Raw genomic sequence first — 26,522 nt, 5'->3', positions numbered from 1 at the left:
CTCAACTAAGAATAATAGCGGTTCTCTTATTGTCTTATTCACCACTTTAATACATGACTAGATACTTTTAAGAATAAATATAGATAGTGTTATTTTTATTAAAAAGTTTAGAGTAAATCGAACCAAAAACACGTTTATCCAGGATGATGAAAAAATTATTAACAAACAATGAATTCATGTTGAATTTGTTGGTATTAAATAGCAATATTCTTAGTTTTTCACCACTTCTGGTTCAAGAGCTGGAAAATTGCTGATAATTTGGCTACTTTGACCTAAAAAGCATAAATATGAACCAAAAAGTAAATAACGAGAATACCCTCAAGGATAAAACCCAGACTCATGCACCCTAACTTTCCACTTCGACTACGAGCACCGGCCCACTAGAATCAACTCAACCCTTTTCACGGAACTCGAAGGTGTTACAGGTTTTCTACAGTTTCCTAGTAACTTATTTACTATCCAAGAGAAAACACATTCAATATTAGGATCCTCCCAAATAAACAATAATACTCGTGAAAAATTTTCTTTCGGCCATTTTCCGATATCTAATGTCACAAAAATATGTTGTGGGCATGCTTGGGAGTGAAATTGTGGAATTCAGATAGACCGATTCTTGATAAATCCTATTTGTTCTGAATTTTTGGAGCTTTGTTATGAATATTTTAAGTTTATCGCCCTTTTCATAAATGAATATTCACTTTTGTTCACTGAAAAAGCATACACTTAATTTTGCCTGCGTAAATCCGAGTTCCTACTGTCATTGCCAGTGACAGATAATTCAATAATTAATTTGAGTTCAGTTCAAGTAAATGTGTATTATTGAATGACTCCTCAGTTAACAATAACAAAAATTTTTTGGAAATGCTTACTTGATTACCTGAATTTAATATTGGTAAACATCGCAACAAATGTCAAGAGAATTTACACAGCTAAAAAATTGCGAGAATCTGTCGCAAGTCTTGTATATTATTGTCAACTTTGGAATTTCCAGAACTATTTCATAGGCGTGCAATACATTAGTACATTATAGTTTTCAATTTGAGACTAGTAATTCTTATCCATGTTACATTTTCGCGTGGTTGGTTTCCTGAATAAAATTTTTGAAAAATTATTGTTGTTCATTTGAAGTAATAATAAAAAGCGTAATAACTAAATAACAAAATTTCTATTTAAAACTTTTGTAGTTCGTTAATCTTATTCTATCACAGGTGTTTTGTTGAATTCAATATTAACGTCATTATTCAAAAAAAAAAAAAAAATCACAGCATGTACGTAATATGAGTTGTTTTAATTGATATTTGATAGGTCAAATTAAAGTCAAATTAAAAGCACAGATCTCAGATTTAAAAATTCATAAAAACAAAGAACTTATTTAATTGATTGAATTAAGTTACCTTATGAACAGTACTGCTGTAAACCTGTCATTAACCTTAAAATAGATTATTCCCTTCGACAATACTTTTTATAATTGAAAAAATTACAAGTGATTGGTATACAACTCACCTGAAATAACAAATCACGTCACTGGGTAAGACTGTTAGTATGTAACTGAAATTTCTTCGGTTGTAATGATCGTGAACAACTAAGATCCAGTCAGTTTCTTTGGGTGGGATGAATTTTTTTCAGCTACCTGTTCATGATCAATTGGAGAATCTACGACAAGAGATTATTTATATGGTTATTTAATGTAATTTTTAATCTGGGTTGTTTGTGGTTTCTGCATTTATCCACTTTCATTAAATTAGTTCTACGTAAATCATTGTATTTTTTAATTACTTATTTGACCTACAATGAATTATTCTTTTAGAGATAGATAATTAGTGAGTTTATTATAAATGACTAACATTTTTCCAATATTTTCAAATCTAAAGGAATGATACCGAGAGCCAATAGAATGTTTCCGAATTTCAAAATTTTCCATCTTCTAGATTTGCCACAAAAACTAGAAAACATTGTAATTATGAACTCAAAATTAAAAAATATATGAAGAGGTACATTCATGATAATCATTTTGTTACTTATTATGACTATAAAGTGTAGAAGTAGAGTTGATTTTCATTTTTTTGATTGTTGGAATTTTTAAATCAAGTTTAATCGTCGAGTCATTCATAAAAAATCGAAACCTGCGGCAGTTGAGTTATGTTTGGTTGAATTTGCTACTGAATAAAATCAAAAAAGCATATTTTATTTGAAGAAACACCATATAGTATATAAAAAAGGGTCCAATTAAAATTAAGACCTTGTACTTCTCGAAATTCAACAGTAATATGACTGTTTTTGTTGCAAAACACTGTTAGATATGCCAATTGTGTAGAACAAAATCAGATACAACATAATTATTCGACGAGGGAATGATTTCTTACTGATTCAAATGAATACACAATTCACAATCAAATCTGTTTTATTTTAAACAAATATAACTTGAAACCTTTTTGTAGCTATTTTTCAGCCCACTTATTTGTCTATAAAAGGACATTTGTGGACAAAAAAGTTTGAATATTGAATAAGATTAATAATGTAAGAGTTAAGAAACACTTTCTATATTTTACAGCTCTAATATACTATCGTTAAATAAATTCATAATTAAAATTCACAATTCAAAACTTCATACAGTCAATTTGTATTGTACCTATATATAAAGCAGGATGCCAATGGAAACGTTACATACTGGCGAAACAGAGATAAATATAAATTCAACTAGTTCCAACAGCTTCATGTCTGAATAATACTGACGCTGATTGGACATCAAAATTGAAGAAAATTAGAGGAAATTGGACTAGGAGCTGTTGCCAATTTTACATATTTGACAAATAAGACATGAATTCGGTCAAAGAGTGGACCTTGCATGCCCGAACTCTGCGATTAATAAATAAAATCTATTACAAGATCTGATTATGAAATGAGTTTCATCCACTTCTTGACAATATCTTATTCTAATGTTTCAAACGTGAGTCTTTGGAAGTTCTATGATTTTCGACAAAACTTTAGTCTTATTTCTATTTATGACAACTATCTATCTTTTTCTAACGATAACGTATCGTAGAAAAATGAAACAAGTGTTTATAACTAAGTTGCATCGATTAGCCGAAAATTGGTTTAGTTCCTTTATGAATTGAAATAGGAAACAATTCTACAAATGCCTCATGACACAAGAATGAAAGATACGTAAGATATATTTTTACTTCTAAATATCTATCTACGATATTATTGGAACAATATCTAAATGAGATAAAATTTGAAGCAATAGCAGCAATGTCGTAAAAATAATAGACAATAATAAGAATCATTTGTACGGCTCGTAAACCATATATTAGATGTTTTTAATAAGAAACCTCATGAATAAATCTCCTAGTAACAACAGTTATGAATGTGTTTGCTAACGCTCTTATAATTTCTCCAGTACTTAACTTTAATTGATGAATAACACTTCCATTAGCAAAGACAAAGAATGAACAAGAGACTACACAAATAGCATTTGATGATTTGTTGATACAATTATTTATAATTTGTCTCCATAACGAGAATCAATGACTCAAGTCCAAAAAGTCAAGTACATACTGATAAATACTTAGGGCTACGCTATGAAGTTTTTGGCTTTTTTCTTAGTAATTTATCGAAGTAGTTTAGATTGCCCATCAAATAATGCGGATAATTTAATTCCTTACAGATGATTTAAAAATTAACAATTAATCTTTATCGCTCTATCGTTTTAAATGAACAATTATATTGATGAAATTGATTAATTGAATATTAACTGAACATTATTTGTCACATACAAAAACATTAGAGAAATCGAGGAGAATGCCCGTAACTCAATATGATCTTGAAAGTGTTCAGTGATGGCATGAGCACGGGTGAGGTTGAACGTCCAGGACCGTCATGTCAACTGTAAAGAAAAGCCGTGCTCTTATACTTACAATTAGTTTTCGTCGAATAAAAGAGCATGACAAAGCGAGTGAGTTTTTTCGTCAATATGTCATATTAGATGAAACTTGGGTACACCATTATACCTCCCAAATTAAAAATACAGTCAAAACAATGGACTTCATTCAAGAAACGTGCTTCCTTGAAAGTGAAAACTGTTTTTTTTTTTTGGCCAATAAGGTCATTGTCACGATGTTTTGGGATTTTTGAGATGTAATCTCTATAAAATAGCATGTTAACTGATTTTGATGCGCAGCTTAAAGAAAAAGGACTTCGTTTGTTGAAACAAGGAGCTTTGGTCCATCAAGACAATGCGAATCTCCATTCTTCCGCTATTGTTGCAGTAAAGTTATTAGTTACTAGTTATGTAACCGTTGACAATTTAATTGAGCCTCAAATGTTTGTAGAGTGGTTATTATTATCATAAGCTCCTAGTGTATGAATTATGTTAATTTCAATAGATGAATTTGTTGAATATTTCGTGGGCTTACTGCAAAAACCCGTTATGTACAAAGTTTATAGTTTCAAGATAATTGAGTTTTAAGTTTCTATTTACTCCGAAAAATCTGTAAATGAATTTCAAAAACTTTCTATTTGTAATTTGAAATGTCGCGTTATATTTTTACTATTGTTCATATCGATATGAATAGAAAAACATCACGTGTTGATACTTTTTTTTGGTTTAACATTTCAAGGTTCTAATATCAAGCTTATTTTGAAAGGGAGAATTGAAAAATTACTAGGAATTTATTATTATGAATAACAATAAAATATATATTTAGTCATATCTTCTAATACCAGTAATATATTTATAAAAAAATCTAGATTCTCGATTTGTCATTGATTACCATCGATATTTTACTCACAATAATAACCGCAGCTTTGTTATCAAATTGGCATTGCCCCACTAGGTAGAAATCAATACATTTTGCGTGCAATGGTAAATGCAAATAAGGCCCACAAAAAACTAGATACATTTAGAATAATGACGCTGTTCAACCGGAATAGAAATGGATTTGGACGATTTTTCTATTACATTACAAAGATAAGTAATTTTCTGTGCTGATCTAAAAGTACAATAAGAAATGAGATTTTCTTACTTTCAAACATGACAAATCCTAACAAATATTGTGAACTCTTCTTCAAAATTACTACGATAATTTAACTATCCACTTAATTACGAAACAATGATAGCAAAGATTGAAGGAAGCTTTTCTAGAGTGACTATATACATGCAAATTGTTTTGATATCGTTTTCGAACTAGTTATCTCTTACTATAGTTCGAATGCGTAAGTCAAGGCTGGGTTCGTAAATCCCTTCATTAGGATGAAACTAATTATCATTAAAAATATTACAAACGGATCCTTCACCGTAATTTTCTATAAAACTTCGCATATTATATCTAGTTTCATGGCGATTTTTAGTGAAAATTACTTCTTCACAATCCTCTAAACTACACTTTTTGCAATTTTGTTGCAAATTGTGAATGAATCACTAAATAGGTGAGCGACCTATTATCGACTTCTTTCACGATCTCCGTAACCTCAGTTCAAGAATCTTTATTTTTTTCTGGTGGGTAGACATAGTTTAATATTAATAGTTCCTAATTACGATAAATACTTTGCTCAAAGGAGAAGTAATTGATATATAAAGACAATTAATGATTATGATATAATTTCAAAAGAATGTAACTTCAAAACTATTATGGATTGATGCAGATGGCCCGAATTAATTGAATTGCAATCATACAAACATCGAAAGCTCTGACTCGACAGTGGTAATAATAAAATTGAAAATATTTAATACAGTTAGTGAAATTTCGATGAAAGATATTTACCTATGAACAATATTAGAAGTAAACGTGGAATTTCAATATAAAATATAGAGAAATTGCAACAAAGAATGTCAATTCAAGCAGAACATTCTTCCCATGGTCATCAAAATTAGATACCGTATCATATCCGCTTAATGTACGAAACAAAAGAAGGGCACGTGTCTTTGATGGTCAATCATTCTTTTTTTATTTTCAAAATGTTGATTTTATTACTAACAGATGAAGCTAACATTCAAGGTTATCTTGTCCCGTATCCAATTTTAAATACGTCGCTAGTGGCCAGTGAAATTATACGACTAATTCCGTATGAATAAATTTGTATCAACTATAACTTGTTATCAGATTAGAATTTTAAGTAAAATGGATAAAAAGATACCTTTCATTATAACACTTTATTTACATCACTGTTAGTTTGCATCTTTGTAGATCGAATAACATTCTATACAGCATTACGCTTCGTTTGATCTTCTGTATATTGAGGCATGTCTTTAATTGCAGAATAGAAGAAATCTGGTGTCGTTACATTCAATCACTATTGATCCTTCCAGTCAAACGATCTCTAACAAACTCTACTGAGTCCAATTACAGACACTCCGGGCCTCAAATCGAACTCTACGTCATTATCGTATAACTGCTTAATTTTTATTCACAGTCACAAAAGTCACAAAAATCTGGCGATTTGATTCATTTATACGGCCACGCCTCGACATCATCTCATAAATCTTTTCATCTCCTTAGAAATTAACAAGAGTATGACATAAAATCTTTGTGTCACTTGTACTTGTGAGCAGCCTATCAATGCTAGAATTGCAAAGACTATTCGGGTATGAATGATAGAGTTCATTTTGAAGCTTTAATTAAGGGGCACAGAGTTTGGTAGCTGCATAATGATTTTTAAATAAATAATATCTCGTATTTCAGCAAATATATTATATGTTGTGCATAGCAACAAAAAGTTAAAATGTTGTGCGGTAACAAAATGAAGCTAGTTAAAGAACCCTAAAGATCTATCTATAAAAGATTTAGCCAAATGCAAAATTTTGCTTAGTAATGTACAATTTAAAGATCCGAAAATCACTTAATGGCTTAAAATGATGATAGAACAAAAAATATTCTCATCTACAATGATTACAAATAACTTAACACTTAGCACAATTAATTAAAAAATAAAAACGTTTTTCTTTAGATTTCAATTACAGCTTTGATTATAATCGTCATTGAAGGATTAATTATCAATTACATTTGAACCATTATAAAAAAATCATTCCTGATGTGACATAATTATTAATGAGGCTTATTCCATTTCTTCACACCTCCATCTTGAGAAATATTGATAGAAAAACCGTTACTTTAAAGAGCAATATCTGGAAAATATGTTTTTCTCTATAATTCACTTAGCAAATTAGTAGAAAACTTTAAATTGGTCAGCGAATGACATTATTAGGTCAATATTACACCAAAAATATGACATTATGTAACAAATTGAGTTATTCTTTGAAATCGAGAGAGATCGGCCTACACCGACGGGTCAACCAGATGAAAATAAAATTTTATTGAATGAAATAAATTTCTAAATGTTATTTAATTAGGCAACAATATGAATCCCTCTGAGAAGTTTATGTATGCAAAATGTGAGACTGATATACGTGGTATGAATTGTATGAATTAATTTAATAATGAAGAAGGAAAAGTAGTTTTTATGCAAAAACAGCGACTCTAATTGATTTCAATACAAATTGGGTTAGTCCAGTGAACAACTATTTTTACCTCAGATTTCCATCAAGACGCATCGATTAGCAGTAGATAGTAAATACCTTAAAAAGCAAAGTCTGCCCTATGTCGATGTGGGTTTTTACTCTGGGGATGATTACCACCCCAACTAGGCGGTGGTAATTTTTTGTGTTAAAACTTACCTTAGAAATCGATAGAAAAAAACATTCTAAGCACAAATTACTCTATGGAGTTTTAACGAAAAATCAATACTTTTTGACTTATTCGTGATTGAAGTTTTGAATTTTTGTTACAACAAAAGAATATTTTTGATAAGCTTTTCACGAATAACTCAAAAACTTTAGATTTTATAGAAAAAGCTGTGAGGAGACTGAATATAGCTTGAAAAAAAAGATTTTTTTTTGTTAATAACCTAATACAAACCGAGTTATGATTTATTAAAGGTGAAACTTATTAGTGAACCGAAGATTTTAAAAATCTGAAAATGGAATAAGTGGAAAACGAAAACGGTCAATTTTACGAAAAATGTTTTTTAAAGACCTGTCACCCTGATTTAAATAAAAAAGAGAAATGCTCTATTGTCAAAAATTGTTACAATTTATAGACAAAAGCTTGTAAAAAATAAAAAACAAACATAGAAATAACTAAATAAAGATACAAATACAATAAAACTAGGTAATTATACACTTTCACGGTCACCTGGTTTTTTGGCTATAGAAAATCGAAAAATGGATGGATTTTAATGATATTGGTCTCAGAATGTTCCATTTTACGGCGGATTTATAAAAAAAAATACGAAAATTTAAAAAAAATAAATATTTTTTACAGTTTCATGACTTTAAATGCAAAAAAATGACTTTCTACATATAATCCTTCGTAACTGTTTCTGACGTCGTGGAATCAAGTTCGTATATTTTTTTTCTCGCAATTTACATAAAAAAATGAATATTTTGAAAAAAAAGTTTTTCTACTATTTAAGGTTTAAAACTATTAAAAATCGCAAATTCAGCCACTACCCCCGTGTTTTTCATAAATTCGTCGTAAAATGGAACATTTTCAGACCAAAATTATAAAATTTATCTATTTTTCGATTTTTAATGATCCAAAAACTATTAACATTGAAGAATATAGTACGAAACTATTCACGAAAATTGATTGTTTTTCATCGATTTCATTTTAAGCTATAAAAACCGAAAAAATCATTCTTTTTGGATTTTTTTTAAATTGTTTATTAATTTATGTAGCATACAAAAAAATATAAGAACTTTATCTGATAATGAGATAACTTTTTGTAAAGGATTATTTTGCAAAACCGTTTTTTTTACGATTTAAAACAGTAAAACTATGAGAAATTTTCATTCCAGCTATTTCTACTAATTTTTTTTATAAATCCGCCGTAAAATGGAACATTTTGAGACCAAGATCATTAAAATCCATCCATTTTTCGATTTTCTAGAGCCAAAAAACCAGGTGACCGTGAAAGTGTATAATTACCCAAAATTAAACGGGAATTAAATATTATTGCGAAATGCAAGAAAAGATGATATCGATTTGATTTCAATTGGCAAGTGATTGTGCATTTTTTCGCATTATACAATATTGACCCCTCAACTAATTCTAACATGGAGTAGGTAGGTAAGGGTCGTGCTCCGCATTCCAAGCGTTCTTATGAATTAGACAAACAGATTCAGAGATGAATAAGAATTTTGAAACTTTGAAAGAGGTCCCTGCAGTGAGCCCCGCTATTTAGTCCAAGTAAATATCTTTTGTAATTTGAAGATTCGCTCTAATTGAGTCTCACCACACATACCCCAGAAGGAAAGGGTATATCGGAGATGCGATTAAATAAGGGCATAATAGACTGTTAAGGAGGTGGATAAGTTCAGTTCTTTGGAAACTGATCTTGGCGCAAAACAGGAGGAACTTAATTTTTTAGATAAGACGGTAATATGTAACTCCCATTTCAAGGAATTGCGCTAAGAATTTTACAGATTCGATGACGTCAATGGTGGTGTTATTTAATAAAAAAAGCAGCAATGTATATTTTTATATGATAAAAATTTAGTTTTAGAAACGTTGAGACAGAGAAGATTAGAATTGCACCATGATTTAAGGGTGATTGGGTCACTAGATATGGTCCTATGAAGTGCCGTGAGTTCAGGGTTGCTCCAAGAGAATCTAGTCTCGTCTGCAAATAGACATATAACTCACGCAAGGAATCCACGTCGCTAAGGAGTCCCTCTGATACTAACGTTAGTCTGGCGGGTATTCTTGTGCACTTCGGAGCACACGCTGGATGGTTGGTCGTGGAGATAGGCGAGGAATAGCCTAAGTATTCTAAAAATTGTGGGATCACTCAGCGTACATTTGCCGCATCAGAATCAATTTCGCAATAGCCGCACTATAGGTGGAGTCGTCGGATCCATATGTAATAAATCATTATATCAGACCCTTCTATCTCCTGAGACTTACAAGCAGCTTAGCTTCCTTATCAGAAGCCATTTTAACAGTTTTGACCTCCTTAAATAAGTTTCCTCGAGTAAAACTAGATTATTTCTTCACATTGTCCACTCCAATATGTTCACTGGTAGACGCAGTACTTGGATCTTCCGGCCACGTACTTATATCCTTGAGCTGCTTCAGGTAAATTTTCTTTTGTACATCGATTTTAAAATCGGAGTGCAAACAGTCCTATTTTTCAGCATTAAGAAGCATCGTATAAAGTGACTAGCTTTTCTTTCACATAGTGCGCAAGCTGATTTGCTGTATATAGAGGCGGAATGTTAGACGCTACCACGTAATTCTAATCTTCCTTTGTACAGTTTATATGAGGTGGGGATGAAATAATTTATGGAGATGAAAGAATAATTGTATTTTCGTTTTTTGTATGGTCGGTCTGTGTTGATACTATCTTTTTCACTGTTTGTGGTCTATTGCTAATATTTGTCTTTATATATGTCAGCATAAGTGTCATTTGTTTAATACTTTGTTCCATATCAGTTATTTCTTTTGATAACACTTTTATTGGTGAGTCGTAAACCTGGACTTGAGCAGATCCATAAAACTAGTTTCTAAATTGTAATTGTTTCATTTCCCTAACCAATAGGAATGAGATTGTTGTTCATTTTCAGACTTTTTGTAGTGGAGACTGTGTATATCGTCCATTTTCTTGTATAAGATCTTCCATTTCGAGTCATGGTCACTTAGAATGTCATATATTTCCGAGATAATTGGAAATATGTCATTGTTCTTTTTTAAGCAGGAGCCTAGAGCTTCGTTATTTTCTAGAAGGATCTAAGATTTCCGTAGCTGTGACTGTTTATGGTGAAGATATTTCATTGTAGGAGAATCACAAACAGTGCAGAAAAATATAATATTATGGTACTTTTGATGATAGAGCACTTTTGTTATGGTCTTGCCCAGTCATGTTCAGCTCATGAAAAAATTTTTGCGACACTCCCCACTACAGCCATATTAAGATAAATTTAATCCTTCTAATTGAATGTCATTAAAATCAGAATGAAATGGTTTACTTAGTCTGAAAAGTAAATAAATATCACTGGTAACTATCACTGGTCGAGTTTAATAAAACAACACATATAGAAGCGAAAACTAGCACGCCACCAAGATATCGGACCGAAACAAAAATTAAAAAACAAATTTTATCAAAACAAAACAAACATTCCATACAGACTGAGACAACCCACGAAACGTTTCCCTTTCAAAAATAAAGAGTTCAATGTATGGTTTTTTAATCGAAACGTGTAAAATTGAACGCTAGTAATGGTGGTTTGTATCTAAATGGTTATTCCAAATCAAAAAGATTCAAGAAATAAATTACATTTACGAATTAACGGTAAAACAAAATGACGAAGCTTTTTATGACGAGGATTGGTACATATGAAAATTTAAAATTTATTTTAACAATACCAAAAATGTGGACGGTTTAAGAAGAGGATATAACACAACATTTTCATCTGGTTACCACGTCGGAACCTCTCCTAGTCCTTGTTCGTTGTATATGGCCTAGACACCCAGTCTGTTAACTCATTATTATTATATTAACAGGTAAATTTGAACTCAATTATTCCATCTTTCATTAATTGCTAAATTAAAGCATGCTTACTAACGTTATACACAAAATAAGTAATTAATAAGTACTGAAACGTCTGTTATATTTCCGTTTTATATGATTTATAACGCGGTTGATGCTTTATTAACCGTCGACGATATACTAAGACTATAATGGTACCAACTTACAACCATTATTACCAACAAAACGCAATGTACGATGGTTAAAATGAAATGATTATTATAGGAAATCAAGAAATATTAACCAAATGGGAGGAACTTATTCCCAAAGTGTTGGAGATGGGACCACCAAACATAAGTTCAAACTAAGCAACATCGAAAATTCATACTATTTCATCTTCATATACGTAGGTTTTGTGAAGATTACTAAACGACTTTTGAATGTAACAGCAAGTACGTGCGTAAAGATTATAATATCCTCTTTTCGTGGAAATATTTTATTGGTAACTCTTGGATTCACAGCCTTCTAATTATATCACTAATAAGGAAGTATTCATTCAAGTTTCCTAGCAAAAAACCTTGATTCACATTTTTACACTGGTACTAACCACTAACCAAAGAAACAGTGGTAGTTATTAGCTTCAACAATAATTTAAAAATAACTTACCTCAACCTTGATTATTTGGAATCAACAGAAACCACAGACGTGATGATAACATTGATAACCCGTATAAATATTCAAATTACTTGAAAATGTTCATGTTTGGGAATTTGATAGAAAGTGAACAATGAACATACAAACGCACACACTCACACTCACATACAGTATGGTGCATGAAAAAATACGAATATTTAGTCTGAAACGAATAAAATATTCCTTGTTTCAGAAATACTGTGTTTTATTATATATATTTTGAAATGGTTTCAGTCAATATTTAGGGTTTAAAAAGGATTAAAATATAGAGATCCAATATCAACAGTGGCTTTTCATCTAGCGTTGGAAAAAATAGGAGATAGCAAGATACAAACAACGGGGCTTATTTATTACTATAAAAAGCAAATAATTGCATATGCAGATGACTTAGCTTCAATAAGTAGAACTACGATTAGAATAAATCAAGAGCAAACAAATTATGTGGCGCCAAGAGAGAATTTGGTTGGTAGAAAGGAATACAAAGAAATTGAAGCGGGAGAGGACAGAAAATATAAGATAAAAAACGTTTGTGAATTCGAATACCTGGAAGATTAAAATGAGAAACGCACTGAAACAAATACAAACCTAGTGTAAGGGAGTAAAGCTATAGGATCATTAAGTAGTTTAATAAGATCACAGGAGTTATATAGAGCACCCAAAATTTGAAATGAAATAGGGGTTTTAATAAAAACAGTATACACAAAACTAGTTTTATGGCAAATGAAGGTATCGAGAAAATTTTTGGGAGAATAAAAACAAATATTTGATAAAAGAAGAACTAATCAAGAATTAAACGATTTGAATAAATCCCCATCAGTAACAATGTACATAAAAGTTCAAAGAGTAAGATGGTTGGGCATACTAAAACGTAGATTTACAAAAAGAGTCATCGAAGGGGAAGGATACAAGAAGAAGAGAGAGGCCAATGAAATAAAAATCGTTGGTTGCAGTGTTGGAAGATATTAGAGAGGTAAAGCCGAAATTTCTTCAATTTCTTAGACCTTTTGATATATTAGTGCTACTGAATTTTCTTGATTTTAGGTCTCTTCTGTTTTAAAATTAGTTTTTTTTTTAATAATTTTGAGTTTCTATCAAAATATTTTGATAGAGAAAAGTCGAAGCGACAAATTTTATATTTCTTTCAAAAATTATTTAAAAAAAAACTAATTTTAAAACAGAAGAGACATAAAATCAAAAACATTTAGAAATATATTAACCTCTAACCTACGAACCCAAGAAATTAGAGAGAGGAAAAAAATAAATTTATATAATATTATATAAAAGGTGCGTTCTAATAATTCTGATGCTGTTTGCATAGGAAAAAAATGAAATCGGATTAAAATTCAATTCGATGAAAAATTAAAAACATTAACATATAATGATATAGCACAAAACAAATATTTAATTATAAAAATACTAATACAAAACAAATAGTTTTCAGATATGGTTCATAAACGTAAACATGATAAATTTTCAACAATAACATTTGAATGACAATTATGAACGGAAAGTATTTATATGAAGCTTCATTTTATTTATTTCAGGTAATGAACGTCTAATGAATTATAATTTGCACCAAGAGGCCAGACTAAATTGATCATGCAAAACATTGAATATTAAAGAAAACGTTATTGATTCGAAATGACATTCCACAAAACAATTTGAAAAAACAACTTCCTTAACAATATTGTTTGAGTGTAATGTACTCCTGTAGGTTTATTAAAATTTGCTGTATAAAGTTCTCTTCACTTACCGAGTTATCATTTGTTTTTAAAATTATATTTTGCAGTCGCATTGCGGTTTTTGTAACCACGTTTCAGCGAAGGCAGCTCGATATTTAAAGAACAGAATAGTGCCAATAGTCCGTACGTAACACGTTGTGAAGAATATAAACCTCTCTTACCTTATGTTCTCCTGTTAACTGAGTACCAGAAGATTGAAATCAAAAGTAGGCTCTGTGATATTCATTCACACACTCACTGCGTGTGTGGAATTTCCATTGTTCAAATTATACCATCAGAAAGGTTAGAAATTGGTCATAAAAGGTCAGTTAAACTTATTAATTCGTTAATTAGAAAATTTTTTATTAAGGGTTAAAGCTTTTCAGGGTCATTAACAAATTTTAGCATCTCACTTCCCAAAAAAATAAAAAATTCCACCGATGTGCCATCGAATTATTTGCAAATAAGTTGGTGGTAAGCTTATATAAATATTTAGTCAGTTTAATATTAAAAAAAATTAAATTAGTTGTCGTTGACGTAAAGCGCATGCTTTAGGCCGGTTTATTTTATCAAGGCAGTGAAGACCTACGAACAATTCTTTAATAAGAACCAGACGGAGTTGAGGAAATATTCTTTTATAGATAAGAAACTTGGTAGTATATTGGAGTATAAATATAAAGTTAGAAATGAGAAACTATCCGGAAATTAATTTTCATGGTAATTTGTTAAGTAAATAAAATATTTGTGTTTTTATAAAATTATTATAAAAGCTAATTAACTATAATCCCCCAAATCCCATGCATGCACCTTGACCTTCACATATTTTGAAAAACTATTACGTTTTTGATAATAGTACATGTTTAAGTTTCTTTTCTATAAAAGAATATTTTCCCCACTCCGCCTGGTTCATAGTAAAGAGCTGTACAAAAGTCTTCACTGCCCTGATACAATGAACCGGCCCAAAGCATGCGCGTTACGACACTGATAATTTATTTAATTCTTTTAATATGAAATTGACGGAACAAATATATGTTGAAAATTATTATATTTTTCGTGAATGAGGTGCTAAAATTTCTCAATGACTGAGAAATTTAACCCTTAATAAGAAATTTTCTAGCGCTGACTAATTAATAAGATGAACCTGACCTTTTTTGACCAATTTATGACCTTTCAAATGATATACATAGTTGGTCGATCGAAATTCCACAACACTTACTTGGGGTGCTAAGATCACGGAGCCAATGTCGTCATCTTTCAAGATGTTTTATATCTACAAGGAGAGAAGAAGCATGAGAAGGTGTCTGATATTATTTAATAGACAAACTATGTATAGATTTGATTAATTTTAGAGACAGTGCTAAAATGGAAATTGTAAATGAATATTATGTTTGTTGTTTATTGATCAACAATTGAAAATTTTCTTTGTATACGCTCATACTATACTATATTCATAAATACGTCCGAGTAATACATATTTGTGACCTATTAATGATGAACCTATCAAGTAATATCAAAATACGAATTTTTTTTCTAATTCTGAATTAGACAGGTAGCAGGGCCTCGTATCAGGGCGAATTTGAAGTCTTTTTTGTTGTCCAGAGATGAATAATTAAGCTTTTACGATAGGCAGCAAGGTGATTCGATGGAATAAATGCTATGAATGGTTTGAATAAATTTGAATCTTATAGTTTCAAAGTATTTGATTGTTTCTCTTTTGGTATATTTTATGTGAATAATGGAATATGCAGAATATTTATGTTTATATTGAATTTAAGAACTTCAGCATTGATTGACAGATAGAGGAAGCGTGTATTTTCTTATCATATTAAAAAATTGTATGATTTAGTGATTTAGTAGAATAATATAAAGACTGCTTGAAACTAAGTAAAATAAAAATGATTGTTTTAGGAAGGAATAAGTGGTAAAACAATAAAAATAATAATTCATGTTTTGGCATTAAAGACATATCCATCCTTAATCTTATAAAACGTCCACAAATGTCTGTAAAACGATATCATCACTTGTCATGCCATATTAAAACGAAAGTTGTTAATCCAAGTGCAGTGTTTTACTTCTTATTAAATTGGAGTAGTGAGGAGCATTTTAATAAATTTGAACCAAAGGAGAAAACTAATAAGCAACACCGGTTAGTTATTTACGTCACCGCTTACGGCATAGAAGCAGGATTATAGAAGATAAAACTCCTGTGCAGGTCGTAAGGAACACCAACAGCCTGCTTTTCATACCGTCATACTCTTACTATGTGTATATTAGATTCAATTTCTATTGAAATTCTTTTACCAACTTAGTAAAATATTGGTTTCTGCTTTACCAATGCTGAGGTAAAATACAGCAATCTGTAATTGATTAGATATTTCATAATTTGGCTAATAGATGTCGCTGGTAGAAGCTTTTTAGCATTTGAATTAGACTAATACATTCTCTATTTGAATCATTGTATTTAATAATCAGTAAATGTAAGAGCAATAAACAAAAGTTTGGTGGACCAGGATGGCTGTTGCAAATGGCAGGCAGCAATATCCGCTTTACCATTGGCTATATAAAAATTATGGTTCTGTAAATTTATTAAATTTGTAAGAAGTTTATTGAAACAAAACTGAATTCAATGTTAAAAAAATTTGAAGAAAGCTTCATAATTGGAAGATATTATGATTTTCCAATAAAGATATATCATATATTATATATTTAGTCATAAATTGATTGATAACTCTTATTATTACTATTATTTTGTTTTCGTGAATATTTATTTTTTTAAAATTATTTATTATGTGTCTTCACAATATTTCAGTAATAATACATGTATTATTAATATTGTCACTTGGAGATGTAATGCAGCGCCTTGACTTCAAATAAATAAACGAGTTTAAAAAGTTTTGCTCAAAATCATACAGTTGAGAAATGAAATATTCAATTTTCCCAATGTTTTTAGACGACTCAATTGATGATGTAAGCGGAACCGTGGTAGTTAAATACACGCAAATAAGCCAACGTTAACAAATATAGATAAAACAATTTTGATGTAGTTATTTTAGAAAAGCTTGAGACTGCCATCTAACTAGCTTTGAAGAAGATGAAAACAATCATTAGAGAAATATTGAGAACATAATACACTTGTACTTGTAGGTGTTTCATTGATTTTATTAAAAAAATTCTTCTATGTTTTTTGTTTTTTGAGATTCCTTAGAAAAAATAAAAAAAAATTTAACTGTTCTTATTATCATTATCCTATGCCCATTTCTTGTCACTTGTCACTTGTCACCTTGTCAATTCTTTTGTTTGTATTTTAAATTAATAGTAGCTGAAGTGAATTAAGAAAAAACAACTTGATCCGTAAATATTTATATAACAATTTTGTAATTTTACTTTAAATGGTTTGGATATTGTATATTTATAGCAGTAGTAGAAAGTTTTACTTTATGAGTAACTGAACTTACAGGGTAATTAATTAAAAATTTAAATCCAAAATATTTTCTGCTTTCCAATATTAAATGATATTGAAAACGTTTGTATAATGCGGGTTTTAATAACCAGTATGTGATGTCCCATATTAAGTTTTTCAAATAACTATGTGAGTTGAGTGATATGTTTAGTATAAAACCCAAAAACCCAACTTACATACCAAAAAAACTTCTTCCATCTGTTGTATATGTAGACTTCGATGATTTACATAATCACTTGTTGAAATAATATTATCACTCTATAATGATTGAAAACTCTTCTCTTGGCAGTAGACGAAGACAAAGCAATTGCAAGCCGAATTTCTCAAATTTGCAAATGATTCATTGGATTCTATCAATAATTGTCGTTTTAATGGATTCAGGATTTGCTTTAATCTGCTACATACACGGAAGACGAACGACATCAAAAAAAATTTCGAAGGTTTTGCGATATTTTTGACGTATTGTTACACATGCAAAGAACTTTCTGATATCTAAATACTAGAGTAAAGTTGCAAAAAGTATAGGTTTTTATAGAACTATCCCAACTGTATGGAAAATCGCACAAGAACCTTAGAGAATAAGTAATTCTCTAAAGTATGGTTGACTATAGGTATTTGTCACCTTCCCAATTTGTCAAAAATGTCAAATTATATCAATATAACAATTTTGAAATATTGATGATCAAGATTTTGTAAATTTCACAACTGTTCTGATAGGTATAAAGCATTTGGAAATGAAAGAGTCCTTGATTACATTACTTTTTATTATATATTTGTCCAACAGTTTAGAGATGAACGATATTTACAATATTCAATAAATTCTAAATATTTGGGCGTGGATATTAACCATAACATTTTTGTACATCAACATTAATATAGTTTTATTCGAATATAATGATAATTATAATAAGGAATATTATCACATTATGAGTTTGTTCAGAAACTTCATTACTCAAAAAAAGTGTATCTTAGAGTAAACATTTATGGAAACATCTAACATTAAATGTAGTGCGCTTGAAACTTAAATTTATATTTTCTCTGAATGAGACTCATTTACTCTACTGTATTCTTTAGGTCAGCAATCTTTTGATATTGGATAAAAGGACATATAAATTAGATTCCGCATGTATCAATAAACGTATTTTGGATAATTCAACATATTTTTTTTGTCAAGAAAAATGAAAATATATCAAATAAAAAATACTCGTATTCATATGGTAAATTGTAGTACATTTCGTGTATATCAACAATTATTGTTTTTCTTTAAATGAATAATGCACTTTAAAAGCTCAACTCATTGGAACTTTAAACATGGAAAATTCACTGTTATTATTAATTTAACATCATAAACGAAAATTTTTTTTATCTCTGATTGTTTGAATATATATGTTGTAATCAATTGGCGAAATCGGACACAAATTATTTATTGATTCTTGAGTACTAATTTGAAAGTCGGATAGGGTGAAAAATCGGCCAGATTAGGAACAATCTGAAGATATTGCAGATATCTTGGAGTTATTGGGGTGAACCGACAAAAGTGAAAAAACGAATGATTCACACATTTCGCGTGAGTATAGAGATGTGATAACTTGGGGTCAAAGAGTATTTTGACAACCTCTTTGAATTTATGAGGTCAGTTTCTGATATTTGTCTGTATATTATTTTACATTCAAACACACTGTATTTAAATTTTCACAAACATTTCTGCTCGAAATTTAAAATAAACACATCCAACTGTTTTATTCTTACATTATAAATACCTGATAATTACCTTAAAATTACTAGTTGTTATAATTATTGAAATTTACAGAAAAATGTATTACGTACATGTCGCACCTTGCGATTCGCTTCTGGATTTTATACAGGGTGTTAAAATGTAATTGAACATCTAAGGTTTATTTACAATTACAATTCGCATGTTATAATAACCGGGTCTAAATATTATGTTATAATATATTAATGAGATACGTATTATATAATACCTTTAACTTAACATTTTAGTACCCTGTATACGCAAAAATAGAGCTTATAATTATTCACAACTATAATATGTTAGTTAAAATATGGAAGTAAGTATAAGATCGTTATTCTTGAGTGAATTTATTTCGAGAAATATTCACTTTAAGAAAAAGACACTACAAATTGTATTATATACAGGGATTATAGGTTGGCAACTAGATTTTGCTTTATATTCTATTTGATTCTAGTTTTTTGTAAAATATCTGATTAAAGTATTTTTGCCAATTATGTCAATAAAACTAATTTCTTTCAATTTGGCAGACATTGAACTGACATTGACATTAAATCTTTTGTGAAAAAGGACTTGATGGGAATATGTTGAACAAATTGAGCCACAGCCTCATACTACTAATTTTTTCTATATTAAGACTGCTAAATGGGCAATCCTTCAATTTTATTCCCAAAAAATTCCGATATAGATATTTCAGGAATGAAAAATACTGAATCTGAATGCAATTCAAATATTGCTTTCCTATTATTACCTATTAAAATGCAAATCTAATGAATAAATTCTTCAATGTTTTGTATTGTATGTCATATCATATTTTCCGATTTATGAGTGGTCTCCGTGGTTTCTTCGAGGTATTTTTTGAGGAAAACATGGGTGGTTGGTGTAGGTTATCATACAAACTAATCCTTAGATTATTATATGTTTATGTTATGTTATCATAACTACAGAAATCTTTATTTACGAGACTACTTAATCTTGTATGCTGATTAATATTTCCGGAACTCGATAATAGTAGCATAGATGAATACACTATGAAGCTATTGAGAGTCGATAATTTTAGTTATTTCACACAATGTCGTGATAATTTTGAACTTCCATACATTTTGTATTGTAGTTTGGGTTGAACATGACGTACAGTTTCAACAAGACACTCTATGCAAATTAATAGTGACTTAAATACAAAAAAATTTGATACATTTTCAAATGAGTTATGTGGTCGGAGTCAAAACAATTCAACTTAACTGGAGATATGAATATTACTAACGATTACACTCATACAACTATACACCATAAATAAACGGCAAGCATTATAAGCTTTATTATAATTTTGGTCACAATTGTATAAGTAATGAGTTTTTGAAAAAATTCAAAAATGTTAAGAAGTAGACATGTTCCTCACAGCTGTAAATGATGAACGAGATTCATTTGAATATGACAGCTTTAAAAAATTAATAATTATTTATATATGCAAAAGCAATATGAATAACGAGGGTGAAACAATGCGGAGGAAATATTTCTAATTGTAAATAAGATACTCCTCTTGTAGAAAAGTTGCAAAATATTTTGTTCAGCAACTCCGAAATGATATTAAGAAAAAATGTTCTCGGTATAACATAACAAAACATGTTAAATGCGTAAGAAACAAGCTGGTTTAGAAAACTGCACCTGAAATTTCAACCAATTTGATAAAAATGAGCTCATTAGGATTTCACTTGTGGCTGAAGTTTCGATTTACGGGAATAAATTGTGGTTGAGCGCGGTGTACTGATAATAGTGTAGTTTGAATCTGAACATTAACAGTCCTTCAGTATGATATATATTCTTTTGTCCTTGTTTAGAAGATTGGAAAGTGATGTAGTTATTAAAAGCTTTAAAGTAAGATATTAACACGATTCAAGTAGTAGTATCTGCCAAATTTCAAGTATCCTTGCATTATTTTTCAATATTTTTCGTTACGATATACCAAACTCTGGAATTCTCCAGTTAACTTTCAATATTTATCCAAATTAGTACAGATTTTATGTCAACGTAAGTTAAATTAAGTGTTTTTATGACTTTATGACTATGATTTCATAAAGTCATAAAAAGTTAAGTCAAGAAAACATATTAATAAATTAGTTCATACGTATTTGAGACAGAATAACTCTAAAACTCTAAAACAACGAGTGGCTACAGGTGATATAGGTACTATAGCTACAATATATATTTTAGCTTTCGAGTATCGAACATGCTAATCACTGTCTAGACTGTTAATATCACAATATTATACATGTACATGTCACTAACGGATATTTTCGGTAAACGATATGAAATCACATCGGTTATTGAACAGATTTAAGTAATCGTAGTTGTAAACTTTTTGTATCGATCTAATATGCTGAGAACACAATGCAAATTGGAAAATTGGAAGAACAGCTTCACAAACATTGAATTGTCTACTTTTGATTTGTTATTACGTATTTACAATAAAAGTGAAAAATTGCATAACATTTAAACTTTGCACTACTAATGGAAAGACTTCGTAGCGTTGGAACAATATATCTTTGTTCTAATTCATAACATATATATATATACATATATATATATATATATATATATATATATATATATATATATATATATATATATTTATATATGTATACCTAGTAAGTATCAGTTATTATTTCTTAATTTCCTTATGATTACTGCGGAGAAACAATTAGCTACACATACAACTCTGGTGTTTTGCATATAATTTTTCTTATTTTTGAGGATATATTCATTTATTTTTCATTATATTATGCTTAGAGCCAAGGACGTATCCTGATATAACAGACACATCTTTTCAATTCCTTCCCACATGTTTATTAAGTCTTATTTCAACCCTTCATTTCCAATTCCTCAGGTCTGTATATTTTGTTCACAACTAGATAGCACATAATTATTTCCGTGTTTTTTCTTTGGAGACGCCACCAATGAAAAATAAAATTTATCAAGTTATGATTAAAATAATTTCTTTATATCATATTCTAAGACATTACTGATGTATATAATGGTGAATAATCTATTTTATAGGAAAAAATGGGACCTGTATGTTAGAAAAAGCTAATTTTCATTTTTTTTTTCAAAAAAAGTTTCAATACCTTTTACAAAATGTTGTGGCAAATTTTGTGTACTTTCAAACATCTTGTTTTCAGAATTTTGTACGGTAAAGTACAATGTAAAATAATGATAATAAAAAAATTATTGTCGTCATCATAATCGGTATTAATTTTATTTTTTTTTTTTGATGGTGAAAGGACCTCGTTAAGTCTGGTAGGTTATATTAATCAATCTAGATGTGACAGGAACAAAACCGTTTTATTTTCAAACCCTTTTTTAAAGATGGCATAAAAATTATGTCGTGATTTACACCTTCATACCAAACCTTTATAACAAACAATGATTCACAAGGCACTGATAGGAGGAACATTTTTATAACCAAAACGAATTTTATTAATTTCGCCATTGCCGTTTAAGTTTTATGTAACTCAATGTTAAAGACAGACCAGCCCTGTTTCTTGTGACATTTTCAAACGTGTCGCAGCCTTATTTACTGCGTTTTTTTTTGTATCTGATTCCGATATTTAGAGGAATAATTTATGAGTTGAAATTAGGTATCTGGTTTATGTAGTTTGTCAAGTTCGTGTTTAAGATTTAAACAGGCTTCGTTATATTATAATAAATATCCCAAATTAGGAATAGTTCGTTTCTAAATCAGCTCCAAATCTCAGCAATGATGAAAATTGTTGGAAATTAAGAAATATACGTTACGTTACTCTATCGAACATATTCATTATCGTATCATAATTATGACTCTATAGTATTCAATTTACTCCATTAATATTTTATTTATTTAAAATACATTATTATAAGCGATATGGTTTTGTTTTTTAAAATGTTTTCGAAATTACAGAATTTGTTAAGCTTTAAACGTTTACATCTTCAGAGCACCTAGTTACTCGAATTTAAGAAAATAGTAGAAATATGCCAAAGGTCGGGTAGTTTTTTTACTGAAAAAATTTTCTGTCTGGATTTATTATTGTGAGTTTCCAAGTAACAGATTATTATCTGTTACTGTATTGATTTTATACTGTTTATACAAACCCTTAATCAGAGGAACATGCATTTATTTACGGATATCTCCGTAATATTCTATTTGAAATTCATCCATATTATTAAACAATAACGTGCTAGACCTTGCCTCTGAATGAAAATCTATCGAGATGAGATATTTATGGTTTTAATAAAAAACTGTATTTCGAGAAACATTCCACTTAATTATAGTAGACATATACTTTTATATAATTTTGATAAAGCAATAAAATAGTGTTAGGAGTTATATAAGAAGAAGTAATAAATATGCGATTCTGGTTATTCAGAAGGTGTCAGAAATATCAATAAAGTTATATTCACTGTTTATCATAGAAGGCGTTATAATCTATTATTCCATATAATTTTTTTCAGTTAATATAATTTACCTCATTATACTGGAACTGACAAGTTTCAAAACAATCTATAATTTATCACTTTCCGAGTTGTCAATTTAAAACTAACTGCGAAAATCATCAAATTATTTCGTTTCAACAAATTAAACTTTAGAAAATATGCTTTGAAACATTAGTAAACTAATATAAAAATATATTTCTGACTATGGGTAGACCAAGACCCAATATTTCTCACCCCTAGGTCCACACACGAAAATCTTCTTATTTTATCTCATTTTACCAGATCTGTAAGTCCGTGGTCCCCTATGACCCCCGCACAAAATTCTTTTGAATGCTTGTCGAAATTCCGGACTGAAAATGGTGTATATAACTGGATTAAGAGTTGAATTGAAGTATCCCAGCCAAAGAGCAAAACTCATAATATAACCGCTAATGTTACAGGCATCACCACATAAAGGTAAAAGAAGAGCCAAAATAAAAAATGGTAACCAACACATTACAAAAGCACCTGTAATTATTGCTAACGTTTTGGCTGCTTTCCTCTCTCTTTTGGCTTCCAAACTTTCTTTTTTCTCCTTTTTGGACGGCAGTAGTTTGTCTACGGATGCTGGACACGAAGGAAGTTCTTTACTTAATGTTCCTGCCCGACTAATCGTTTCGCTTTGGTCGGCAGCTGAACCATTGTTGGCTGCTTTAGTTTGATAAACGTTATTCTGACCATCGGCGGCTTTGGAAATAGTAAAAGCTGTCGTTTTTTGTTCAGTTGTTGTTGACTGAGTTTCTGTCAATGCCAGAGAAAGATTTTTTGGAACATCAGGTGCCGTTATACTTTTTTCTGAAACATAATCAAAACGTTAATCTCGTATACCATACCAAGATAGTTCAGCAGCCATATTCATCAAAAAGTAATTAATATTTTCTGTATCGTGTTGTGTTTGACTGTATGCGTGGCCCCATTAAGGAACAGCTCTATTAGGATCAAACCAACTGTGCCGACCGGGTTTCCAATGAAAATATTTCCACCTCAAGTGACAGTAGAGTCTTGTGCGCTATGCCCTGAGCTACCTATTCACAACAAAAATAAATAGAAACAAAGAAATCCTGAAACAGTCGGTATAATATCTATATTTAGAAAAATTGCATTGATTAATTGAATAATCAGCTCTGTTTTATATTGTTTTTCAATTAAAAATAAATAAGTCATAACAGTGATGTGTAATTAAACCACAAGTGCCATTAAAGAGTCAAAATTATAAAAATTGCGGAGCCAGTAAGAAAATTCATCTCAAAATATCATTTAAATTAGTCAACAAGTCAACGAAATTACTAGTTGATAACTAAACGAGATTATAAAAATAAAATTAATAAAAAATTACTAGAATATATTCCATAGAATAAACAGGAGCGGAATTACATAAAACCAGAGAATGGAGAGCCACGTTGAAATATTTAGGAAAAGGAAAAGTGACTGGGAAGAATATGGAAGGGAATAGGACGGTTATGTTTTAAGAAAAGAGATCATCTACCAAATCAAAAAGAAAAATTGAAGATGACATAGAAGTGAATTATGGTAGAAATACGAGAGTTTATGGAAAAGTTATCTAAAGAAATTAACAACATGAAGATAGATCAGCAAGAATGCAAAGATAAAATATTGAAGATGAAAACCAAAAATGAAATACTAAGTAAAAATAAGGAACAGATGCTAGAAATGATTATAAATATAGAAGATAGAAAAGTAAAAAGAATAGAACGTGTAGTACAATAGCTACAGTACAAGGAATAGCGCGAAAAATCAAGGAGAAATTTAGATATAGTTATGAAGATATACAAAGCTGTTAAACTCGGCGGTTTAATAAAATAAACAAATTCAAATGATAAAAAAATGGATCATGCACAACAAATATTGATTTAAAAACAAAGCTGATCATAAAATATCCATTCAAAACGATATGTCACGAAGTAATTAACAGAAAAATAAATAATAGATTATGTAGTGATGGAACGAAAAAGGACCAGAAATTTGCAGCGACCACTATGTAGTAGAATCCAATGAAATAGAGACTCCTTACATGACTGGCAGAAGACATTAATAGTACGAGTTTATGTAAAAGACTGCAATATGAATGAAAATTAATTAGAGAAAAATTAGATCAACAGTACAAGACACATTTGAAGAATCTCAGAGTGGATTTCGAATGGGAAGATCATTCATTTACTATGAAACAGATAAAGCAATACAGAAATAGAAGAAATTGTATGTGGCCTTCTTAAACCAAGAGAGAAAATATGGAAGACACTGATTTGAAGAGAAGTTAACGTAAAAAGTATAAAGACAATACAAAATATTTATGAAAACAATAAGAATGCAGTCATAAGAAATAACCAAATATCGAAAAGCTTCACTACAAATATGGGATAAAGACAAGGGGACAAGCATAAGTTCATTACAATTCACAATATCCATAGACGAGATAATGAAGAGATGCACTGTTGCGTAAAAAATATGTGTGGGATATTCGATAGTACAAAGAATTAACATCAGTGAAGGAGCATTTGTAAACGATATTATAATAATAGCAAAGAACAAAAGAAGAGTTACAAGAAAACATTGAGGTGTGGTACAAAGCCGTAATAGATATAGACACGAAAATAGACAAAAACAAGACAAAAAAATGGTGATTTGGGAAGAAGAGAAGATACAGAAACACCGAAACACAAGATGCATATATAAATAACAGAATTGCAAAAACCAATGAACTATATTACGCCATGAACACTAATATATAAAAAATAGTAGAGACGCCAAACTAAGAATAGACAACAGAAATGACATTTCCACGAAATGTTGCTAAATCAGATCAGAAGAGATATAATCGAACATGTCACCATATAAATCTGAGAATAAA

General features: G+C 29.8%; 2 protein-coding genes across 7 annotated transcripts in view; both read right to left on the bottom strand.

Annotated features, from left to right (window-relative positions):
• The window catches only part of LOC130451403 (facilitated trehalose transporter Tret1-like), a 28,758-nt gene extending 12,598 nt beyond the window's left edge, over nucleotides 1-16,160 (bottom strand). Inside the window, exons 1-3 of one of the 5 annotated variants that reach the window (XM_056790393.1) lie at nucleotides 13,970-14,036; nucleotides 1,504-1,653; nucleotides 878-1,087 (exon numbers count right to left, since the gene is read on the bottom strand). The gene's annotated coding sequence lies outside the window, so the exon portion shown is untranslated. Of the gene's footprint in view, nucleotides 1-877; nucleotides 1,088-1,503; nucleotides 1,654-12,189; nucleotides 12,310-13,969; nucleotides 14,056-14,119; nucleotides 14,315-16,108 lie in introns of those variants that run through there. The other 4 variants (XM_056790392.1, XM_056790389.1, XM_056790391.1 and 1 more) reach the window with 4 other exon arrangements.
• Nucleotides 16,161-18,143: 1,983 nt separating this feature from the next.
• The window catches only part of LOC130450793 (5-hydroxytryptamine receptor-like), a 251,655-nt gene continuing 243,276 nt past the window's right edge, over nucleotides 18,144-26,522 (bottom strand). For both annotated transcript variants that reach the window (XM_056789424.1, XM_056789423.1), the window contains one exon: nucleotides 18,144-24,448. In XM_056789424.1, the coding sequence (XP_056645402.1) occupies nucleotides 23,880-24,448 (569 nt within the window). In that variant the 3' untranslated portion in view covers nucleotides 18,144-23,879. The remainder of the gene's footprint in view (nucleotides 24,449-26,522) is intronic.

The sequence above is a fragment of the Diorhabda sublineata genome, chromosome X, assembly GCF_026230105.1.
Source record: "Diorhabda sublineata isolate icDioSubl1.1 chromosome X, icDioSubl1.1, whole genome shotgun sequence".
In the NCBI taxonomy this organism is placed as follows: Eukaryota; Metazoa; Arthropoda; class Insecta; order Coleoptera; family Chrysomelidae; genus Diorhabda; species Diorhabda sublineata.
This window is presented reverse-complemented; position numbering and strand designations above follow the sequence as displayed.